Source organism: Taurulus bubalis (assembly GCF_910589615.1).
Source record: "Taurulus bubalis genome assembly, chromosome: 17".
Lineage (NCBI taxonomy): Eukaryota > Metazoa > Chordata > Actinopteri > Perciformes > Cottidae > Taurulus > Taurulus bubalis.
The window spans coordinates 12,286,447-12,308,525 of NC_136605.1; the positions used below are offsets into that span (position 1 = coordinate 12,286,447).

Consider the following 22,079-nt stretch of genomic DNA (forward strand, 5'->3'; position numbering starts at 1 on the left):
ATTACTCAGGCAGCACCAGGATGTTGTTGCAGGGAGAGACCAGCAGGGGGTGCACAGAGCCTTTGGGTTCCTTTCCAGGGCATTCAAATTCAAATTGGTAGAGGCAAATAGAGCTAGACTGACTGCCATGCTGCACCTGTGTATAAAGTTGTATTTGTGGAGTTGCAGAAGCCCTGAGGCAATGTCACACGCCATTCGCTGGAGGATCAAAGGGTCAGGAGTCTCAGAGTCAGCCACCCGATAGCTGCGCAGATAGCTCTTCAGATCACCCTGAGAGGAGAGAGGAAATGAGGTTTGAAGCTGTTCTGATCATTTATGAATAATCCAAACAAAAGAAATTAATGAATTTGATCATTAAAATGTGTCTCACCAGAGGACAAAACTCCATGACCAGCAGATAAGGAGTGACCTCTGAGCACTGTGCCAGGTACTGCAGGAGGGCCGGGTGCTGGAGGGCTCTGGTGGAGGAAACAGGATTTGAGTAGGCATGAACAATACAAAGACTGACATACAATAAATAAATACATAATCTAAGCGCTAAAGGGCTGTGCTGAGTGATCGCTGATGTTTCAGTGAACTGACCGGTATGGCTGTGCCTCCTCCAGGAACTGCATCTGATCCTGGACACTGGCACTGGCTTTCAGCTCCTTTACAACCACCTGGGTGGTGCTGAGGCCCGCGTTGACCTCACCCAGCAGAACCTGGGAAGTAAACAGAAGTACTTTGTTACCAAACTCTGGGACTGCATGCAGACTGTGATTCATCAGACAGCATCACCATGGCGTTACAAAGTGAGAAAAAAATAAATAAATCAGATTGGTTCATGAGCAAATCTAAGAAGTGTAACAGCAGGGCATACTGCACAGTAAATAGTGAGGAATTTACTGTGACTGTGAATTTCAACTCCTCTTCTTCACACAAGTGCCAAAGATTAGCTTTGCTAGAATGAGATCACCGTCATCACATTACCATTGCATTCCTCACAGAGTAGAACACATTGGAGTACAGTTAACACAGTACGAGTACAGTGAAGAGGCAGTGGAAAGCAAGTCATAATTAATACAAAGTTGGTGTCTAAGGACACAAAACAAAATTGTTTGTGTGTTTTAGGAACACAATTAAAAAAATCATGTTTCACCTTGCCAAACCAGCCATGTCCAATTTCCTTTAGATAGAGTAGACTGTGGCGGCCAAGGTCTGATGATTTCAGCAGCTGGACTGGAAAGGAACAGTGAGAAAGACATACGATTACTTTTAGACAGGAAAAAAGGAGACTGTTGTAGTTGGAAAGAAGAGAAGAAAGGTTTTCAATGAGAGTCAATAAAACAAAAACAGAAAATACAAATTCCTCAGCCCAAAAATGAATGCACATTTCCCTAAATAAAACATTGCATCAACGGAAGGAGACAGATTGCCCGATTGCCCGATTGCAAATAAACCCAACTTTCCAGCTAACGTTAAATAAGTATCGAAAAGGAAACTTTAAGCCAGCGATTTGTGTGCAAATTCAAATACCTCCATGGATCCTCATATTTCAAGAGCGGAGATGATGGCGATGATGGCGAGTCAAAAGATGATGGCGGAGCACTGGAGCGGCCAGCCACTGAGCACCGAGACCAGGGACTGAGTCGGAGTCCCCGGTAGAGATGAAGTACTGGTTCAGAGAGTGAGAGCCAAGAGCCTGTGGCCCCAGTTCCAACCCCAGGCATCTTAGCCTCATCGTGTGTATTTAAGAAAAAGCCCACGGTCGCAGTGTGTGTGTGAGAGAGCCTCGGCAGGATTTAACCCTCCGAGCCCTCGCACAGCTGAACAAGCTCGCCATGCTGCCTCTCCCAGTCTGCACCGAATTCATCCTCCAACTGGGACCTACAAAAACACACATACTGTACTGTCCTCGTCTAGAGCTCCCCAGCTGTCGAGCAAAGGAAATCCTGGATTCCCATACAGACTAAGTTTAAAAGTACAGTAAACTGAGCCAGCCAGAAACGTATCACAGCTTCGAGCCAGTGGACCAATCTGCAGACGGTGGAGGATTTTCTGCCCTGGGTGCTGAGATTTTCTGGTCATGTATCACGCCTGATGTGACCGCCACGCATGTTGGTAGTGTGCCGACTGACGCGCCAGCTCTGTGTGCAGCTTCAAGACGCCCAGTAGTGACATAAGGCCCTCATAATGGCCCCCTGTCACCCTGGACAGCAGCATTCCTCAGCCAAACAGGACACAAACACTGCTCTGTCAGATGCAGAAAAGACCTCTGTCATACACACTCACCACCCATATCTCAAGCCTCCCCTCCCCGCTCTTAGGTCCTGGTGCATGCCACCACCCTTCCCCTGTCTCTCCTCATTCTGTCACAGACCCCTCACTGTATTCTAGCCATAATGCCAGTCCTCCACTGATGCGTTCCATGGACGTTTTAGCCCGGTCTTATGCTCACCCACTGCCCAGACGGCCTAAATCAGGGCCATTGTTCGGCTCGCTCACACACTCATGCTGTGTCTCCTGGTACCCAGTGGACCAAACACAGAAACACACAGGCCCGCAAACACTCATGTGCAGACACACACAAGGCCCTTTCTCTACTGGAACGCTGGGCAGAGGTTGTCACGATGATAACAGACCCACACTTCTACACCCCAAACTCCACCCCCGAGCCTCCACCACTGACAGAGAGAAATTAAAAAGTGGTATTATTCCGAATGTGGAATGTGTGAGCGTGAGTGCGCATTCCCGTCCTACTCGTGGCATTTCCGGAGAAGATGGTGGGGTGCAGTGAGGCGGTGAAATCGGTGGGCTCATGGAATGATGACACACACACACATACACACACACACACACACACACACACACACACACACACACACACACACACACACACACACACACACACACACACACACACACACAATCGCTTCACACACTCACTTTGATGCATTGAGTCTCTGTAGTGGGTTTGAATGAAAAGCAGGACTGTCAGATCAATGGCAAACGTTGTACTGTGTGTTCATACAGATGCATAAGTGATGTGGAACACGCCATTCATGCTCAGCCTATAAACTATACATCTAGTGTTTCTGCTCCACATGTAATCACTCGGCTGCTCCTTTTCTCTGTGTACGTCGGTGTGGGGGAGGATAACATTTGTGCATAAATTCAATATGTATGGAGGAGCCTGCTTAGTCTTCGACTTGCAGTTTGTTGTAGTATAACTTCTGAAATATGTAATCCTGCCATTTTCGTATTCTCTCTATCTTTTTACATTTTTGCACGCTTAATAATTTGTCAGATATGAGCAAAGTAATGCAAAAAATATTATTTACAATGCACAATTTGTACATGTATACATTGTATATAATAGGAACAACAGGTCTTTACATACAAAAGGGGGAATGAGTAAGAGACACTCGTCTCGTTTCGCCATCTATCCATTCCTCGCCCTGCAACACCTGGTCCAATCACACAGCGGTAGCTATGGAGGACAGAGGGAAGGCTGGGGATTGGCTGTGAGCCTGAGGCTGCCTTGCCCAATCATTGCTGGAGCTCACATCCTGGGATGCTAAGCCCCAACTCACCTCCCTTCTGGCTGAGCACAGTGCAGCGCAGACAGACAGTGAGTCATGCAGGGAGAGGCACTAAACTAAAGGATCTGGTTTACACACAGCTTCACACACACTGCACACACATGCACATTTTAACAGACTGGGCTGGAGGCAGAACGACCTGAACAAAAAAAAAAATGAGGAGGATCATGGGTGTAGAAATGTAACACACCGACATAATATGGATGTGTGCTGACGTTGGATTATGTAAGATTCAAATATAATAGTAGATTAATGTAAAGTAGTATGTATGTACGATTTGCATTGAACCCAATACATAATACAAACTATAGATTACTTCAGATTCCTTCCTCTCCATTGAGATGCAGTTTTCACATGCAGATTAATGCATTACATAATGTGCAGATGTCTCTCACTGGTTGAGAGAGGCCAAGAAAGAAGAGACATCAAATAAAAGATAACAAATGAAAGAGGCCAATCCAAATCTATCGAGCCAGTTACATAACTCATTTGTGCCGTGCTCCAGAGATGTAACCACCTTTTTTAATAGTCTATTAGGGTGGCAGGCATTCACTCTTTCTAAAGCGCAGGGCATTAATAATGACTATGGAGATATGCAATACAGAAAAAAAGAGAAGATGAGAGAACACCAGGGAGCAAAAATGAAACTTTAAATACTGGTCATTAAAAGTCCGAGCAGATATAACTTCGAGGTGTTATGTGTTGATGATGGTATTGTGTAGTTTCTTACTGGATCTGCCAGGCTGTTTGGAGACAGGCAGGGAGACCTCGGTGAGAGGAAGGATGTAGACCTCGGGGCCATTCTGGGAGGAAGGCGAGGCCAGAGCCGAGAGATCTGCCTGGTACTCCTCTCCCTCAGTGTTTTCAAACTCCTGGTGCAAAGAGACATGCTGGAATTAGTCATCCACTCACACAGCCATCCTACCACTGAGATAGTGGGAGACAATGGTTCAACTGTGAGGGCATTCAAATGCATTGAGGCACGCCCACCGAGTTATATACATAAGTCATGTACGTTGTGGGGTGTATTGTGTGGGTGAGGACAAAGACGCTGTAGGGGGAACACGCTAATGTGTGAGTTCAAACTGCACACAAAGACTATCTTTCTTTCACTCTGGCTTTTATTTCGTCCTCTTATACACTCATAAAACAGGGTCCCCATCATGGAAAAAGAACAAAAATTCAACTGTTCCACTTTGTGTGGAGTCAAGGGTACATTTTGGCTTTAATTTTAACCCATGAGGACTTCTTGTTCTCAAAGGATGTTTTTTTTTTTTACTCACTTTATCAGTCACTCTGGGCTGAGGTTGAATTGTGTTAATTGGGAGCCCAGTATTTTCCAGGAAGTCTCATCAAAAAGTTATTTTTCCCCTGAAGGGATCCAGTAGGAACCCTGCATATGTGTGCTTGCGCTCTGTTCCTCAAACTGCTGAACAACACACTGTTAATGTGACAGATGTTTCTTTGCTGCCACTGCATGTGATTACAACCGCAGGTCAGCACTAAAGACGGCCATACACTTTAATGAGTGATTGAGGCAAACCTGTCCTGCGGTTAAAATGATTTCCTTTTCCCGAATCATTTCTGGGGTCACAGCAGACATGCAAAGTCTCTTGAATGGGGCCCTCCCTTCTCCCCATGTAATATATCAGGTCCTTCAGCCAAAGCCCCTTTTGATGAAGTCCTGAACGTGTCCTTCCTCACATAGCAACATCCCACAACATTTCAAGTCAACCTCGTTAGCAGTTTCTAGCTATATTGGGAAAATGGGCAAGCAATAGTGCTTTGTTCACAAGCACTGAGCGATTCACCCATCCATCCATCTGCTGGTTAATGAACCGTTACCCATAAAAAGCCTATCTCCTACTTGCAGCAACCACAGTGGTAGAAAAGGAGAAAATCATGAAGAGAAAACTGGAAGGAAATAATAAAGAAGAAGAGCAGGAGATTAGGTTGCAAGCTGGACTAATATGAAATATTTGAATGGCTCATTGTGTGTGTGTGTTTACAAAAGTGTGTCCAAAAACATCAGTGTGTATGTATGTATGTACAGGAATGAGTGTTTCTCATTCAAGAGAACCATCTGCCACTCTCCTCAGAGCAAAGTGTGAAAGCGAGCACCTGGCTGTGAGTCAGCGTTGTATAGCTCCCGGGAGGGCCTTCAGTTTAGAAAGCACTTAATACCCAGCCTCACACTACGCTCCAGTAAGAGCACCGGGACGGAGAGGAATAATGGAGCTTTTTGGACGGCGCAGCGGTGCAAATTCAAAGTCCCACACGAATGCACACCGTACATGTAAGCTGTTGAGAGACGAAGCGGTGCCAAAGAGAAGGGACGAACAGTGGGGAACCAGTATGGGATGTTTGCTGCCAAAATAAGTGATAGTTTGTCTTAACTGAAATTAAAATGCACTAAGATCAAGACAACAAGCATAGTTTTGTATTCTCTAAAGTGTATTATATTAGCATACATTTGAGCACATTTTAAATTCAAATTGCCCTGAGAACTGAAAGTTGCGCTCTGCTGACAGAAGATTCTTTGTTCGTAACCACAAAGTGCTTTCTTGTTTTCATAATCATTTCATTGCCTTTTTCTCAAATGTCTACCACACTTATTATTATGTTATCAATGACCTGTGAGCCCCATCTCATTAAAGCTGCACAGAGCACAATGGAAGCTGTTACTCTCCATCTACTCTATTGTACAACTTCTACAATACCACATTAAGAGGAGAAGGACATCTATAAAAAAGAAAACTTGTGTATGATTACTTTGTGTATGTATACTCTGTATATTCCCAAAATAAAGTATAAAATAAATAGTGGTTTGTAACTGTCACTCTGCCTTGCCTATATATATTTAAATCAACCAGGCTCAAGGTGGGGCTGTGGTTTCCAGCATCATGACAAAATGAGTCAACTATCGCAGTTTTAGCAGCTAGAGCCGCCTTTCCGTCATTAGTCTTTTCACAGTGAAACGCACGCCAATGGAAAGCAGACAGAGACCCAGACTTCAACTGTTCCTCCAGGTTATTAAGATACATGTAATGAGGCAGACGCGATCTGGCGTGGGAGAGACAGATGTGGGCACACACGCGCGCGCACATAAAAAAAGTCCAGAAGATAATAACGGTGCATCTCTATGCTGTGCTCATTAGTGACACTATCATCCCTGCAGCACCTACCACAGGCTGTTCGGTGTGAATGCTGAAGCACAGACCTGACTCACCACATACATTAACAAGAAACACGCTGCTCTGCTCTCACCTCCCCTGTCCTCTCCAATCAACAACAATATGGTAAATATGGATTTCATTTCCTCTATTCCTAACCCCATAAGTCATGCAACAAATTCAAATTGCTAAAAGATTTGCATAAGCGATCTTAACAAAAGGCTGTTCAGTCGGGGCTGTAATTTTTCTCTCTCCACCTAAACGAGTTACAAACATTAACGTGCAAAATATGTTTTGATGCCATCGCTATAATAGGAGCAGCGAGTTAATGAGGAAACTTGTAACGACAAGGAGCGACTCCAGGGTTTCTCCTCCCTCTCCCACTCCATATGCCCCCTGCCTGTGTCAGTCTCTGTTCGCCCCTCCGCGCTGATGTTTGACACAGCATGGCTGAGGCACGCCGGCAACACTGAGATTGGGGAAGGGTACTTTCTTGGTTTCATCACTTGCATACAATGAGGCATTAATCCTTCAGCAAAAGACTTCAGCATTAACAGTAAGTGCAGGTTAGGGAGTTGTATCAATCATGACCCCTATGTCTCCTCAGAATCAGATCTAACTTAATATATTAAGTGTTTTTCTGTTTTTCTTTTATTAGGCACTTAACTCACCACATTAAAATTAGAGCTTGAAACCAATTGGGCCTTTTTTTACTGCAGATATTTGGACTCGTCATTGCAGGGAAGCACAGGCGTCACCACTAACACTAATGATGGCTCTGATCTGTTCAAGGGCTCCAGTGTCAGTGGGTCAGCATGCACGACACCAGGAACCTGAAAACAGCTAAATGGAATTCAGGCATCATTCATTTTGATATGCCTGTGAATTTCCATACTGTGACAAGTCAGACTGTCTGTGTGTAAAAAGCGCATTGAAATGTCGATTCACAGGAAAACTTTTTACTGATTAATAATTCAAACAAAAATCAACAAAAATGTAGTATTTGCTAGCTCCAGGATTTACTTTTCTTGTTTGTCCTTGTAATTTGAATATTTTGAAGTTTTGAATTGTTGGCAGAGCTAGACTTCTGAAGACATAAGCTTGGGCTTTCACAACTTGTGATAGCCATTTCTAAACATGTTCTTACATGTCTTTCCTGTATGTACATGTAAATCACAGATGAGGATTCCCCTCCATTGTGCACACACAGTTGGTGCTCCTCTCGTTTCTTCCAGCAGGGGGCGGCAGTGAGCTCACCTTGAAGCCAACGTCGCCCTTCTTGCAGCAGAGGCAGGCCAGCATGAGGAAGACGAAGGTGAATAGGCCAGAGAACGAAACAGCTACCACCGCCAGGGATGAAGGCCACGACAGCTCGCTCAGCGGAGCACCATCTGCAACATGAGAGAACAATGCCCGTGTTAACAGGGTGGAGCTGTACGGAGATCAGATGGCAAACCGCAGTCACACAGGAAATTAAAAACTAAATAGAGATGAAGGTGATTGTTATACACAGAGATGATTTGTGACCGTTTAATTTGCAGCGGCGAAAGAAGCATGTGACTCATAATTATCATTGTCTTCTGCTGCCTATTCACCACGAGAATCTGTGACTCTGAATAGAAAGCAGGTTCCTGTGGCTTAATTATAGTAGTTACTATCCACTCTAAGTCATTGAGGTAAAGAGTTTCATTCCACCCACAAACACAATGACTCTCTCTCGATAATAATTTAATAAAGCAGCGGCAGAGAAGGTGTAGTGTCTCATTCTGTCTCAGTGTAAACAACTAATGAATGAAAATGCTTACTGTGAATCTGCTTTTCATTTTCTGAAATGCGAAATCGCCCTCACGGCAACGATTCGAAATACAACAAATAATTTATTAATTTGGAGCAACTGTTTTCCAGAGCAATGCACACAATGCTATTAAATCCAGGGACACAGTGATAATTATAGTTATGTTTGAGTGCACACAGCATTTTGAAAAAGCCAACTTTAGTACCAAAGAAGTGTTTTGTATAGGTCTGTAACTGATAAACAGAGAGTACACATATGCTTATTGTTGGTGTGTGTGTGCGCGTACTTATTTCACCTTGTGTGTACTTATTATTCACCATCTGTCAGTCTTCTGTGAGCATATCTGCAGCACACAGTTTTTATTTTAGCCTGATAGGAGCTGAGGATATTCACAAAATTAGACAAAAGACAGATTTTTTAATCTTCAGTTTAGACCGATTTCACTGATTCCATTACTATCATGTCCTTTAAACTTTTTTATTTTTAAACGTATTATTATTATTTAAATCTATTTGTGGAAAACACACATATCTACATTTTTATCCGTATTAAGGCCCACTGCATTACTCTTTGACCAAACATTTGTACATCTCTGTATTATTCCAACAACAAATGGCTCAATCAATGACGTATTGAACACTCAAAGGTTATTCTATTCACCTAACTGCCAGCATCAGCAGTCTACTGGGAGCAACGAGGACAGCTCCAATGTAGCCTCCATAGGACACTCATATCGTTTAATCTTCAAAAGTGCAGCCAAAAGCCTACAACTCCCACAATGCCATAGACTGTAGATGAAGTAGACAGCATCTTGTAAAAAATAGAATCAGAATATTTCGAAGTCTTCAATTATTATAAGCACTATACCCACAAGTATATTTAAATAGCCAACCACAGCAATCTGGCAGAACTCCCCCATCTGTCAGTACTGCATAATGCCATTATGTCACTTTTTAAATGCCCCTGTACCAGACCTGCAGTTTCCCATGTGAATGCCATGTTTACTCCCTTTCTATATGTGCTGTTGCTGTATATATATATATATATATATATATATATATATATATATATATATATATATATATATATATATATATATATAACAGCTTATTAAAGAAGAGGACAGGCCCCCACTCCAGGATTCCCTTTATTTCTCCATCCTTATGAGGACAACACAAGCCTATGCCCATTGTGTCCACTAGGAGTTATGGTGTGTGGTAAGTGATGCATGTGTGTGTGTGTGTGTGTGTGTGTGTGTGTGTGTGTGTGTGTGTGTGTGTGTGTGTGTGTGTGTGTGTGTGTGTGTGTGTAAACTTCCAGCTCACTGACGGAGACTCAGCGGTCCTGACCCATTTGGCTTTGGGGAACACGCTGTTCCAGACCGCTTGACCCCGAGGTCACGGCCACAAAGCCACATGCACACGCACACACATTGGTAGAAAAGAAAAACAGACAGGCACAATGCATGCAGGTTCTTACTTGAAACCTGGTTTTAGAACTACACCATGTGTGTGTTTGGGCACTGACCCACCAACCCATCACCATGGTTACAACCTCGCAGGCCAACACATATTAGTTGATTGTCATTTATGATGCAGTAAAGCTCATGCCTCCTCTTTGTTTCCCCACTTTTGGAAGATAGATTCCTGTAATATGCTGTGACAGCTTGTGTGTGTGTGTGTGTGTGTGTGTGTGTGTGTGAGAGTGTGTGTGTGTGTGTGTGTGTGTGTGTGTGTGTGTGTGTGTGTGTGTGTGTGTGTGTGTGTGTGTGTGTGTGTGTGTGTGTGTGTGTGTGTGTGTGTGTGTGTGTGTGTGTGTGTGCGTGCGTGTGTGTGTGGAGGAAAAGAAGGAAAAGCTAACCCAAACAGTGCCCTTTCTGGATCCTCCACATACCACAACACAAAGCCGGAGTGGGTGGTGACAGGACACATTGTGTAGAGGCTGATAGAGAATACTATTCACATCAAAGAATTTAAACCAAATATTAGTCAAATGCATTATTCTCTGCCTCTATGCAGATAATTTACCAGCCTAATTCACAAAGGATATTTAGCACTTTACAAACAACTATTGAGCCATTTGTTAATGGAACCTCAAAGGCATTTTTAAGCAATGTGCTGCACATGAGTAGCCTTGGGGGTATTGATGAACTATTGGATGGATGAATGTGAGGAAGGAGGATCGAGTAGAGACGAAGCACATAAATAGTGCCAGAAGCAGCGAGGACACATGGTGAATAAGAGGGAGGGGGGACTCAAGGCTCACTGAAGGACGACGACATAAAACACACATACACATGTCATGATGTGCAAGCCCTGGGGCTGATCAATTGCTCCGTTTCGGTCCGTCTTTGACAGTGTTATGTCATTATTACACACCATCTTTCTACTTGTCAGCAACAATCATCTCCTTTAAAAAACACACATTACTTTATATAGAAACAACATGCTACTTTTCCCCTTGAGGTAAGAGGTGTACGATCTTGTCCACTTCCCCCTTGGTTGGTCTGTCCGCACCGCAAAACCTCATTCATCTTGATAAGCGGTCTGCCTTTAAAAGCTATCTAGCCTGAGGTTGAGGTAACTGGCCACTGTCAAACCTCCACAATCCCTGATGAAGCAGGTGGTGAACACAGGCTCTGAACAGTGGACTAACCTTTACTCTTTCACAGATTCAATTAAATTCAGTTTATTTTGTATAGCTATACCTATAGCACAAATAATGGAGGATTCATGGAAATTGGGGATCCACCTCTACTGGTTGCTGTAAAGTAGTAACAGGGGGCCATTTGTCCTTCCACATTTGGAGCAAGAGCTGCGTTCGAATTAATACGATCCATATGTACGTACATAGGGCCCTGACAATAATGTACCTGCAACAGCTCTTTTATTTAAGATTCTACTAGACAGGGTATCAAGCTTAAGTATATCTAAGCGGGGGTTCGGTTTGAAGACACTGTTGTGTTAAAACAACCCGAGGAGCTGCATTGGTGGAGTGTGTTGTTTCAAGTACCAGTGAGACTATTGATCAACCTTCTTTCAACCCTCACCAACAGCCATATGCTTTTAGTAGTAAACACCAATACAAGCAGCTGAGACAAGATGTTTCCCAGTATTCTGACCTCAGGCGACTGCTACTTTGAATCGAGGGTGTACAAGTACCTTGTAAGTATTTACAAGTGCATAAATGGCTGAGGGCAGACAGAGGTTGGGGAATCCCCCTAAAGATTTGGAGAGAGTTGCAATTCATGAGTTTGCTTCTCTGCTCATCCTTTCCCCACCATGAACTGTTTTAAAATGGACAAATAGATGGAAAGCCAAAAATCCTAATGTTTCCGCAATTGTTTGTATAATTATGATTTGGCAGCTGGACTCATAGAAATCTCTATGTTGCATGTAGTTTAATTACAGCAGACCAGAATGTTGTTTTTTACCACCAGAAAGTCTAATATGTTCCTCAAGAGTACATTTCTGGCACTGTTTTCATAAGTGCGACATTTGAAGAATTCATCTCTCACTCTCTCTGAAGAACTGTGAGAGAGCGACGACCGAGGCTCCTCCATAAATATTTGAGAAGCACACATTACTTCACCAGCTGCACGGCAAAATGAAAATAAAGCACTTAAAGTCGGGCTCAAAGTGGCTTTAATAAAAAGCTGGTTTCAGGACTGGAGGAAGATGAGCTGTGTCCTGACAAATAGAAGAGGGTCATGGAGGCACCGAGCCACCGAGCCACCTCCACAACTCAGGTGGACAATGATGACGACGCAGAGGGACGGAGGGAGGAAGATAGCTGTGGGTGTAAGGAGGATGAATGAATGAAAGAGGAGCCCATTGCTGTTGCTATTGCCATTTTATTTCCCAAAAGTGAGACTTTTACTATAGTCTTGCTTCATTAAGCGGGACTTTGCACTCCGGATCGGTTTCACTCCACCCAACCCATGACTATAGGTCTGGGCAATATATCCATATCATGTCGATATATAAGGCTAAGTGTAATCTTATGTTCTGTTATTTGCCTTTCCCCACTTAGTTAGCCTTGCTTGTGCTGCTTGTGCTGTCAGATTATGACCACACAATGTAATACCCTGCCGAGTAGACGGATGCACATTTCAAGTCACCAGTATCAGGAAAGATTAGCGAGTCCTTCATAGTCACAGAGCAAGAGCTGATAATGCATGTTTCTAAACATTCAACGAAATAATAGCCATACAAAAAAATGCATTAGCATCTCCTGCTGAAATACCACACACACACACACACACACACACACACACACACACACACACACACACACACACACACACACACACTGACAGAAAGGGACAAACAGCGAGAGAGAGGAGGAGGACCAGGACATCTAAATAATAATCAAATCCAACGGAGTGTGTGTGGTCGGGCTGCACTGATACAATTAGCAGCAGGGTTAGCAGCCACAATGCTGCGTGTATTGTCGTGGACACATGCGACCACTTAAGTCTCCACCGCATCAATTAGTTTTGCTGGGAGGCTGTCAGCTGTGTGTCAATGGCATACTCATTGCAAACCCGGCATAATGTTAGCGAGTGTCAGGTCTAGAGAGAGCGTGTGTGATGATGAGTATAGAGTTATTAGTAATGTCATAGCTGTGGACGTCCCAGTGCAGTGTTTGTACATTATATGTGTCAGTGAATAAATGCCACAACTCCTCAAGACCTGTGAGGAGACCAAAGTTGTCAGTGTCTTGCCAGCTGATGATGATTAAAGTGAAGAGGGTAACATCAACTCCGGCGCACTTACTGGCGACTGACCTTTAAGGTGAACACAGGTATTCTCTTTTATACGACAAGCTACACCTCTGGGTTTTGCTCAGTGTTTAACGAATAGTGCGGTTAAACAGTTAAGTATTAACATCCCTACTGCAAATGTGCTCCGTTTGTTTCAGGACAATGCAATGTTGAATGTTAAATTGTCAGCAACAGCATCATGTTGTACATTTCATTTGTAAAGTGAGTAACATCTGATGAAAATAAAACATAATTTCAAAGTCATTGTTAGAACTGTAATGGTCTTATTAAGTACTCATATCGGTACCGTGTATTGGCAAGTATTCGCATGTAAGAACTTTTAATTGGCTCGAATAAAAGTGGTATCAATGCATCCCTAGTCCATGCATGTATGTACGAGATGACAATGTAGTGTGTTAAGCACAGTCACTGAGCTTTTCATGTTCGATCATTAATAAAGCATGCACCGGCGAGGTAGGGCTTTCCGTTGCTGTGCAGCTGAAGCAACTGAACGTAAGGTCTATAGCTGCTGGGATACCTACTACCTGGTACACGATAGTGCTCATCACGCATTCAACAAATCTGTTTCAAATGGAGACATGTAGGAGAGGTAGAGAGGACAAAGCGAGCAAGTAAGGCTGTAGAAAGAAAAGAGGGAGTCATACTAAAATGCCTCCCACACTGGTTTCAAGACCAGGCCCGAGCCATGTGTTCCTATTCTCATACAAGCATAAGAATGTGAACCGACACAGAAAACCCAGTCAAGGTGTTGAACTGGGCTGCAAAGCTTTGGAGTTTCCGTGGTAACTGGGAGCAATGGGGCTGCTGTTCCCCGAGTCCACGAAGAGGAGCTTGAACGCACCACAGATAATATTGTATGCTTTGACACAGAATGCAGAACAGAAGTGTCTCTCCCTGTGAGTTCTCATCTCCCATCAGCAATCTGTCCCTTTTCAGTTTTTCTATGGTTTATATGCATGCATGGATGTACACACACTGCTTCTTGTTTTTTGACCATGAGACCAAATACTGACAGTGGTGCAGGGTGGGCAGTGAGCCAAACTACACACCACTGCAATCAAACTGTCACGGAAAAGGAGTGAAGGGGGAGAAAAAGAAGGGGGGGAAAAGGGTGAGAAACAGTTTCAACTGCAGTTAGTATTCAATAGACTGGATACAAATACATACATATATTATGCAGCCATTGTGTTATGTCAAAGTCTCAATTTGATGTGTGGTCAGTGGCCACAGACTGTGCTTTGTGTCCGTTATGAAGGCTATGTTGACTTAGAAACATGACCAAGCTGCAAAAAGACCATGGAACGTTTAGTCTGTGGAGGCTATACAACAGGAGGCAAGCTGCTGACCTTATTTACCCACTGTATTGGCCTTCCACCTCCCCTCAATGCATCCTAATGGGTAAATAAAACACACAGATCGAGAGCACAGATACAGGCTGACATCTCTCTGAGCATGCGTTTAAATTCAGGACAGTGCAGCAGGGGGCAAACAAGCTCCTCCATCTGCCCTGCACCAAGTGGCTTCCAACAAAAACACAAGCAAAAGAATAGTGTGGAAGTGCATGGTTACAGCAGACAGGATAGATGGAGACAGGAGAGAAGAGTGACCTTTTGGATTAGATTTGCAGGTCGTCAGAGGGCAGCAGGAGCGGAGCCAAAGAATTTACATACACTATATAAACTCAACATACACGTGCATGCAGAAAACCTCAGTAATGATATTTTACTTGAACCTGCTGGATGAGAAGTGCAGCCTACAGCAGAAAAACAATGAAAACAATTGGCTTACAGCTGAATAAGAATTCTAGTTGCAGGTAATTGACAGAGAGCTGCTGTCCGGTACATAAGTTAAGCAAAATATTGATTCACTACTGCTCTTGTGCATGTGTAAATAAAATGCATAAGGACAATCGTCACGGATCAATTGTTGGCTCAAGTACTGAGATCAACTTTGATGTCAAGATGTAACTTGAGCACCTGTTTTAAAAGACTTGTTATATATGTATCAGCATCTAGGGATGCAAAGTGGCTGGAGTTAGCCCTCTTTTTTTCTCCAATGGAAGAGCTACTAGGGCTGCATTGAAGGAGAAGTGAGCATGTGCCCCGCTTCCCAAGAGAGAAAGACGTCGGACACCAAGCCTCTGTTACAGGCTGCATGAAGTGAGGAGAACTCATGTGTCCGGACAGATAGAGGGAGAGAAAATGCTCTCGAGAAAGGAGATGAATTAGAGCTAGAGCAGAGGCTGCAAAGTAAAAAAAGAAGAAGCAGTACAGTAGAAAAGTGCCGAGCAAGAAGCATCAGACTGTGATGAGGGAGGGCTGAACATATGAGGTGGAGAGGAGGAAGCACACATGTGGAACCATATGGCAGCAAAAGGAGCAGCATGACACGACTAATGGTAGGGTCCTGTATCCTCCATCCGTTTACTTCCCCTCTGCCGTTCTCCAGTCATGCTCTATGTGAATGACTGCAGATGGCAGGGAGACACGCTGGCCCTGCAGAGAGTCATGATAACTGTCATTAACTGGGAGTGAGAGCCCAGGAGGACCACCATGGATCAGCGTTACAGGCCTGTCATGTCCGTCCCCTGACAGCCCGGGCAAGGGCACACTTGCTGGAAAGAAAGGGTCTGGATATCCTCTCTGCCTCTGATGGACACACTTTTTTAGTTAATTGCACAGATCGACTAACTACATGACCGGGGCACTGTAATATTTAACATCAATAATTCATTTATTTGAGACACAGTTAATTAATGTAGAAGATCATTGCAGAGGAGAATGGCCTCTACTCTGCATGTTGCAGTGGGGAATCTGCTGAATTTGGTTTGCTCATTATACAGCACTAAAGGAATCAGATGTACTATTCCTTCTGTACAAAGAAGACCAAAGCTCCTCACAGTTTATCACGCTGGAAAACACAAACATGAGATAGGTGCAATCATGCAGAGCTCTTAACACTTTAAAAACCCACTTATATGTTGAGGTCCTTTCCTCGAAAATTGCATACCCAAACTAAAAATGATGTATCTCTGCAACCACTAGGGCTATTTGAATAATTTTGGTGATATAATAAAAAGGTAGACATGTGAGATTGTGTTCAGATGTGTAAATATCAGTATATGTTACTGGTAACATGTGTAAATGAAGATGACACACAGAAAATGATGACCCACCGTAAAAAATGAAAAGCTGTCAGGTCTGTCTTGCAAAAAAGCACTTTCAGGATGATTATTTATTCGAAATGATGCAGCTGTAAGGTCTAACTCTAATCCAAATCATAGCACAATATGTGAACATTCTCTCTGCAAAGGTTGACTTGGATAAAGTGAAGCAGAACAAAGTTAGAGAGGGTTTAGTACAGAGAAAAGTCAGGCGAGGTCTCCAACATTTGCATTGGGGCACATTTGCACATCTGTGACATTTTAATTTGTTCATGTGCTAAACCATATATTTCACTTTATTACTTATGGTGTTCAATACAGCCAAATACAGCAGTTTTTTTTCATAAAACAAGCTATGATTTACAGTTTTATATAACAATCGCTCAGTCTGCCCCCCCCTAGGGGGGATTGGTTTTTAAAATTAAAAGAAGGCCAAAATGACTGATGCAGTCAGTTAAATCAGTGGCTATCAATGGTAAAAAGGTCAAACTTGTTACACCTCAATCAGTCTTGTGCTTTTCTTGTTATTTGTAGACTACTATTGGTAGTTATTGAAATTTCCTCACCAATTTGGTTAAATGACCAGACAACAAACTATAATTCATTAAAGCTCTGAACTCCTGATTTACCAACTCTTCTTAAAATGTTCAGTTATTGTTTTGATATTGACTTATATAAAGGCATTATAGGCTGAAACAATGTTACCTGTAAATAGTGTCATCTCTGACAAAAGCATCTGCACACAGACCTGACAGAACACAGCTGTGCAGAGCAAACACACTCCAGGGAGCAGTGGTTGTGCCCTGCGTGTGTTTGGCCTCTGGCTAATGAACACAAATTAGATGCATGTGCAACCATATGCAGACAGAAATATGCACTAGGAATGACATTTCAGCCCTGAGTCTCATGATGCAGACAAAGGCAGTGTGTGTGTGTGTGTGTGTGTGTGTGTGTGTGTGTGTGTGTGTGTGTGTGTGTGTGTGTGTGTGTGTGTGTGTGTGTGCACCCGTGCCTGTGTAAAGAAAAAAATACCTGAGACAAAACAGATTAGTGTGAGAGATGCTGGCCGACATGCACTCCTTTTTCCTCCCATAATCTTAGGTTTTGCTGTTGCTATTGTTACGCAGATACTCCCACTCTGACACACATGCAGTGAATTCACACAGTCATACTTTTCAACCTAATGTCTTCCACCTGTTCAACCAATTTTGAAGCGGTCCTTTTGAACACAAGAAACACACCTGCGTCTGCTTTCCCCTCCTGTTATCATAAAACATCCCTAAAATTAGTCCACCACAACCGTTATATAATAGCAGCTATGCAAAATTGTTTCTAAATAGCTCTCAGAGTGCTCTTGCATTTAAATTCAACAAGACATTATACTTAGTGGCGAATTAAATACTGCATGAAACCCATTAAGCATGCAATTACACACACACACACACACACACACACACACACACACACACACACACACACACACTACAACGAGTATGACACCAAGAAAACCAACAACCCCCTCATCCTCACACAGAGAGCACATATGAGGAAACATACTGTAGATGGTGCCCCTTAACTGCTTACACTTCATTCTTATTTTAGTTCCCCCAGAGGCTGACTTATGTAACTAAAGTGCTTGGATACACATGGAGAGAAGAATAATCAAATAGTCAGCCGTAGGTGGCTTGTACTGACCGAGTCAGTGGGAGGAGCTTGGATAGCAAGTCAATACGCCATTTTTACCATCTTTCCTCTCCGATATCAGTACCACCTTGGTTATAGCCTGCAGTGGTGTTGCCATGTGTATCAGAGGGCATGTGTCAAGCTTTTCCACATGTAGAATGTGCATTAGGCATTATGCTGTAAGTGTGTTTGTGAGTGACAGAAAACGTGTGTGTTGCGCCGACGCCAAGGCACCGTAACGTGCACACACTAGCTGCCACTGCCACCTCCAGGCACCAGAGGAGACTGCTGAAAGACCGTCTCCCACAGTTGCTGCATTGTCAGCTTGTTGGTGTATCAGTGCTGCCTTCCAGGTCAGTCCGTCTTCTGTTTGCCCTGACAGTAAAGCGATGCATATCAATTTCTGCTTTTAAAATAGCTACCACACACACTCGCACATCTGCTCCCTCGCCTGATGGGAGAGCTCTCCAAGGTGCTGAAGCAGTAGTAAGCCAGGTGCCAGTTGCAGTTGTCACTGGTGCAGAATGCCACAAATACACCTAACTTTCCCCCTGGCCACACACACACCAAACCCCAGCATGTGAGGGCCGATACGGTCAGGAGATCAAAAATGCCACGCCGGTGTGTCCGTCCCTGCTGATGGTTACATAATGCCATGCAATGTGTAGACTGACCTGGCCCTATCGTTGTTTTCCTCGGTCTCTGCGTGTGTTTGTGCATGACTGACTGTTTGTGTGAGTGTGTGCAGACGTAGGGCACACTATGTTCTTACATAACTCTGGGCGTAGCAAGGAAGTGCAGCTGTGGCGGGCGGCTTGAGCAGTGCTATAGTTCAAATGCTGGAATTTGTGTTTGTAACTTTACGTGAGCTTTATGTATCTACTCCTCAGCCGACATATTCGGCAAGTAGAACTGATTGTATGTTGTGTGTCCCTCCTCTTAAAGAAACTCTAGCGTTTCTCTGTCCTTCGCACTGGGCCGCCTCACACGCCCCCCTCCATCGCCTAGGCAACATTGATTCTCACTTCAATTACGAGGAAGGAACAGGACCGTTAGTGAGGTGCCGCTCTAATGAGAAATGTAGATCATTATGACAGGGGAGTGACGATCCAGAGCCCACCCTCTCTACATGCAAGCTTCATGTGCATGCCCACTCATGCCCCACCCTCCTCCTAAAACTAAACAATCCCAACGCATGTGCTGATTCCACCCTGAACTGTCACTGAGGCTATTCATTCAGCTGCTGTCATCTGAAGAGAGAAAATATGAGTGTTTCACTGCACATCTCCTTCAGGAAGAAAATACAGAGACCATTAAATTTGAAGGTGCCCCAGAAGAGCCACAGTTAGCATGCATTTTACCCGTAATTCAGCTGGGAACCATTTATCCTGTTTCAAATTAAAAGATTGTACTCCCGTGGTAGGCTTGTATCATATTTCACTGCACAGAACAAGGGATAGCCAGCTCAGCACCCACTACACATTCCACACCAAGAAGTGCTTCTGTCATGGTTTTCCAATAACCTAAACCATTCTGTGGTTCTCCTTTCAGTGTATTTTAAGCAGAGCAGAGAACAGGTCAGTCATTATTAAGAACAAATCCGTCGTCCTTCAAATCCTTTCATATCAATGTACTATATCAGGGATGTGGGGATTTACTTATTAATCTGTTTGTCTTGCATCCAAAAACGCTCAGTGAGACGGTAAAAGCGTACTTTCCAGACATATCCTCTTATCACTTGTCTTGCTATAGCGCTTTACAAAAGAAAACTGTAACTGGGTGTGCGGTTTGGGGAGGACAGATAAGAACCTAAAACTTGAGAGCCCATGGACTCACCATCATTTGTATGCCCAGCACATTGTACTCAGTTCAGGGACTCTCTCAGTCCTGTTTATACTTGCACACAGTTATTTAATCTGCTCTAATTCAAGCCCTCACGCAGGACAGCCATGACTTCCTGCTCGGTGGTCCCAAAGCTCCGCAGCAGCACCTGGGTTCTCCTTCCCATCACCCCGACACCCGAAGGATGATTTAACGCTGCATCCAAACGGGAACTGAAAAAGAACCGCAACCTCAAGCAGTACATCCATACACCTCCATCAGCAGGTCACCTTTGTAACGTTGTACACCATGGTCACAGCACACAGTACTCCACTGCAGGGACGTGTGTGTCGGACTGTATGCATAATCTATGCAACCACAACATGTAACCAAGCTGCAAGGAACTGAATGGATGTAAATCCTCCATACCTGAGCTAATCTTATGATGTTTAGACTCACTGTAGGGTGATGATGTTATGGCAATGATGCAGCTGCCTGTGACTAAAAATACTATATATAGCACCAAGGCACAGTGTATGGCCTTGCATCCAAACACCAGATTCAATCACTCAGCTTGATCATGAAGACACATAGATCACTAGCAGGTCTGCAGCAAATGGATAAACGCCCTCATTCAAGCAGCATCCGTCAGTTTGACCCTTACCTGTATCAAAGTGGGAGCTGAAGGCGAAACTGGGATTGAAAAACGCCGAAGACATGACAATCACATGTAGGGCAAAGACCATCCTCCCCGATGCGTTGCAGAAGCAGCAAAAGCCTAAACACAGCAAAAAAAAAAGGTCAAGAATAAATTCCTGACTCTGCTTTAGAGATTCAAGTAAGTAGAAGCGGTAATGCGCAGCATTTTATTCCATCCCACCTCACAGAGAGCACCCCGAAAATCCTGCTCCACCTTCAGCTCGAAGAGATTTGAAGACAGATGTTGACAGTCATTTCACATCTGTTAGTTTACTTGCTCTTCACAAGATCCTTTCATTTGATTGCTATTCTGCACAGGTTTCGTGTAGCCTACCTACTCGGTCACCCGTTATTTACACCAATTTCACACACTGTAAAATCTTGACCGCTCCAAACATTTGACGATTTCCCATTTGTGTTCCTTCCAGAATAAACTGGTTGCTCCTTGTGCTACATGTCACAGGCCGTTTTAGGGGAGCACAGCTGGTTCCTCTTCAAAAAGATGCGTGGGTCAGCGATGCGCATTTGGGTTTCAGCCTCGGTCCAGAAAGAATGAGCGACATCTTGCACCAGTGTCAAGCGACACATAGTATACAATCACGTTCTGTTTAGAGCCTTCAAAATAAAATTGTATTTACGTAAAAGCAGACTGTTTGCCTTTTATTTTGAAGCAAAAAATGACGTAGAGCACCGGCTTTCTCTGTCACACTTGACGCAGCCATTTCCCTGAGGAATCCTGCAAGTGAGCGTGCATGCGCGCGTGCGTGTCGCGTGTTTCACTTCGTGTTTTAATTCATGTAAATCGGGGCCACTCTGACATCATCATACCTCTTATCCTGACATCCGACCATGTTCGTCCAAAGAGGTTCGTAGACAGAGCGACCCACAAACAGCCGGTTGTGGGACAACATGGTGGGCTGCTGCGACTCTGGAGCAGTTGAAGAGTCTGCTGAACCCCGATTGTTCTGTCACTGGCACGTAATGCCTTCGGGAACAAATAGCGAGCAGAGATGTACGTTTTATCTCGAATAACATTATCGAGAATCAGTGGGAAGTCAATTGGAGGAGATGTTGGGTGTCACCTGCGTAGGAAAGTAGCTGGTGGACAGGTGGATAAAGGCAGGCAGCGCAGGCCTCGCATGGAAAAATAGTGTATACCTGGATGCAACCCTGGATGGGAAATGTGAAGATTTAGAAGATGATACAAAAGCAAATGACTCCAACAGTATGATTTGATGTTCACTATATGTGCACATTTAGAGGCTGCATGCATAAATGTGCATGTTCAGTTGTGTTGCTTTTGTGATGTTCCCTTCAATTATGCTGATTCTGTGATACTTGACTAATTACTCCGATGGGCTTGTTCAGATGTGTGCAA

The 22,079-nt window shown here is 43.9% G+C and overlaps 1 protein-coding gene across 1 annotated transcript in view; it reads right to left on the reverse strand.

Moving 5' to 3' along the window:
• The window catches only part of LOC306749773 (serine/threonine-protein kinase LMTK1-like), a gene marked incomplete at its 5' end in the record, with an annotated part of 29,976 nt that extends 9,228 nt beyond the window's left edge, over positions 1-20,748 (reverse strand). The window contains 7 exons of the mRNA XM_079233101.1: positions 137-270; positions 371-458; positions 583-701; positions 1,139-1,218; positions 4,312-4,453; positions 8,012-8,145; positions 20,667-20,748. Of these exons, the coding sequence (XP_079089227.1) occupies positions 137-270; positions 371-458; positions 583-701; positions 1,139-1,218; positions 4,312-4,453; positions 8,012-8,145; positions 20,667-20,748 (779 nt within the window). The remainder of the gene's footprint in view (positions 1-136; positions 271-370; positions 459-582; positions 702-1,138; positions 1,219-4,311; positions 4,454-8,011; positions 8,146-20,666) is intronic.
• Positions 20,749-22,079: the final 1,331 nt, after the last annotated feature.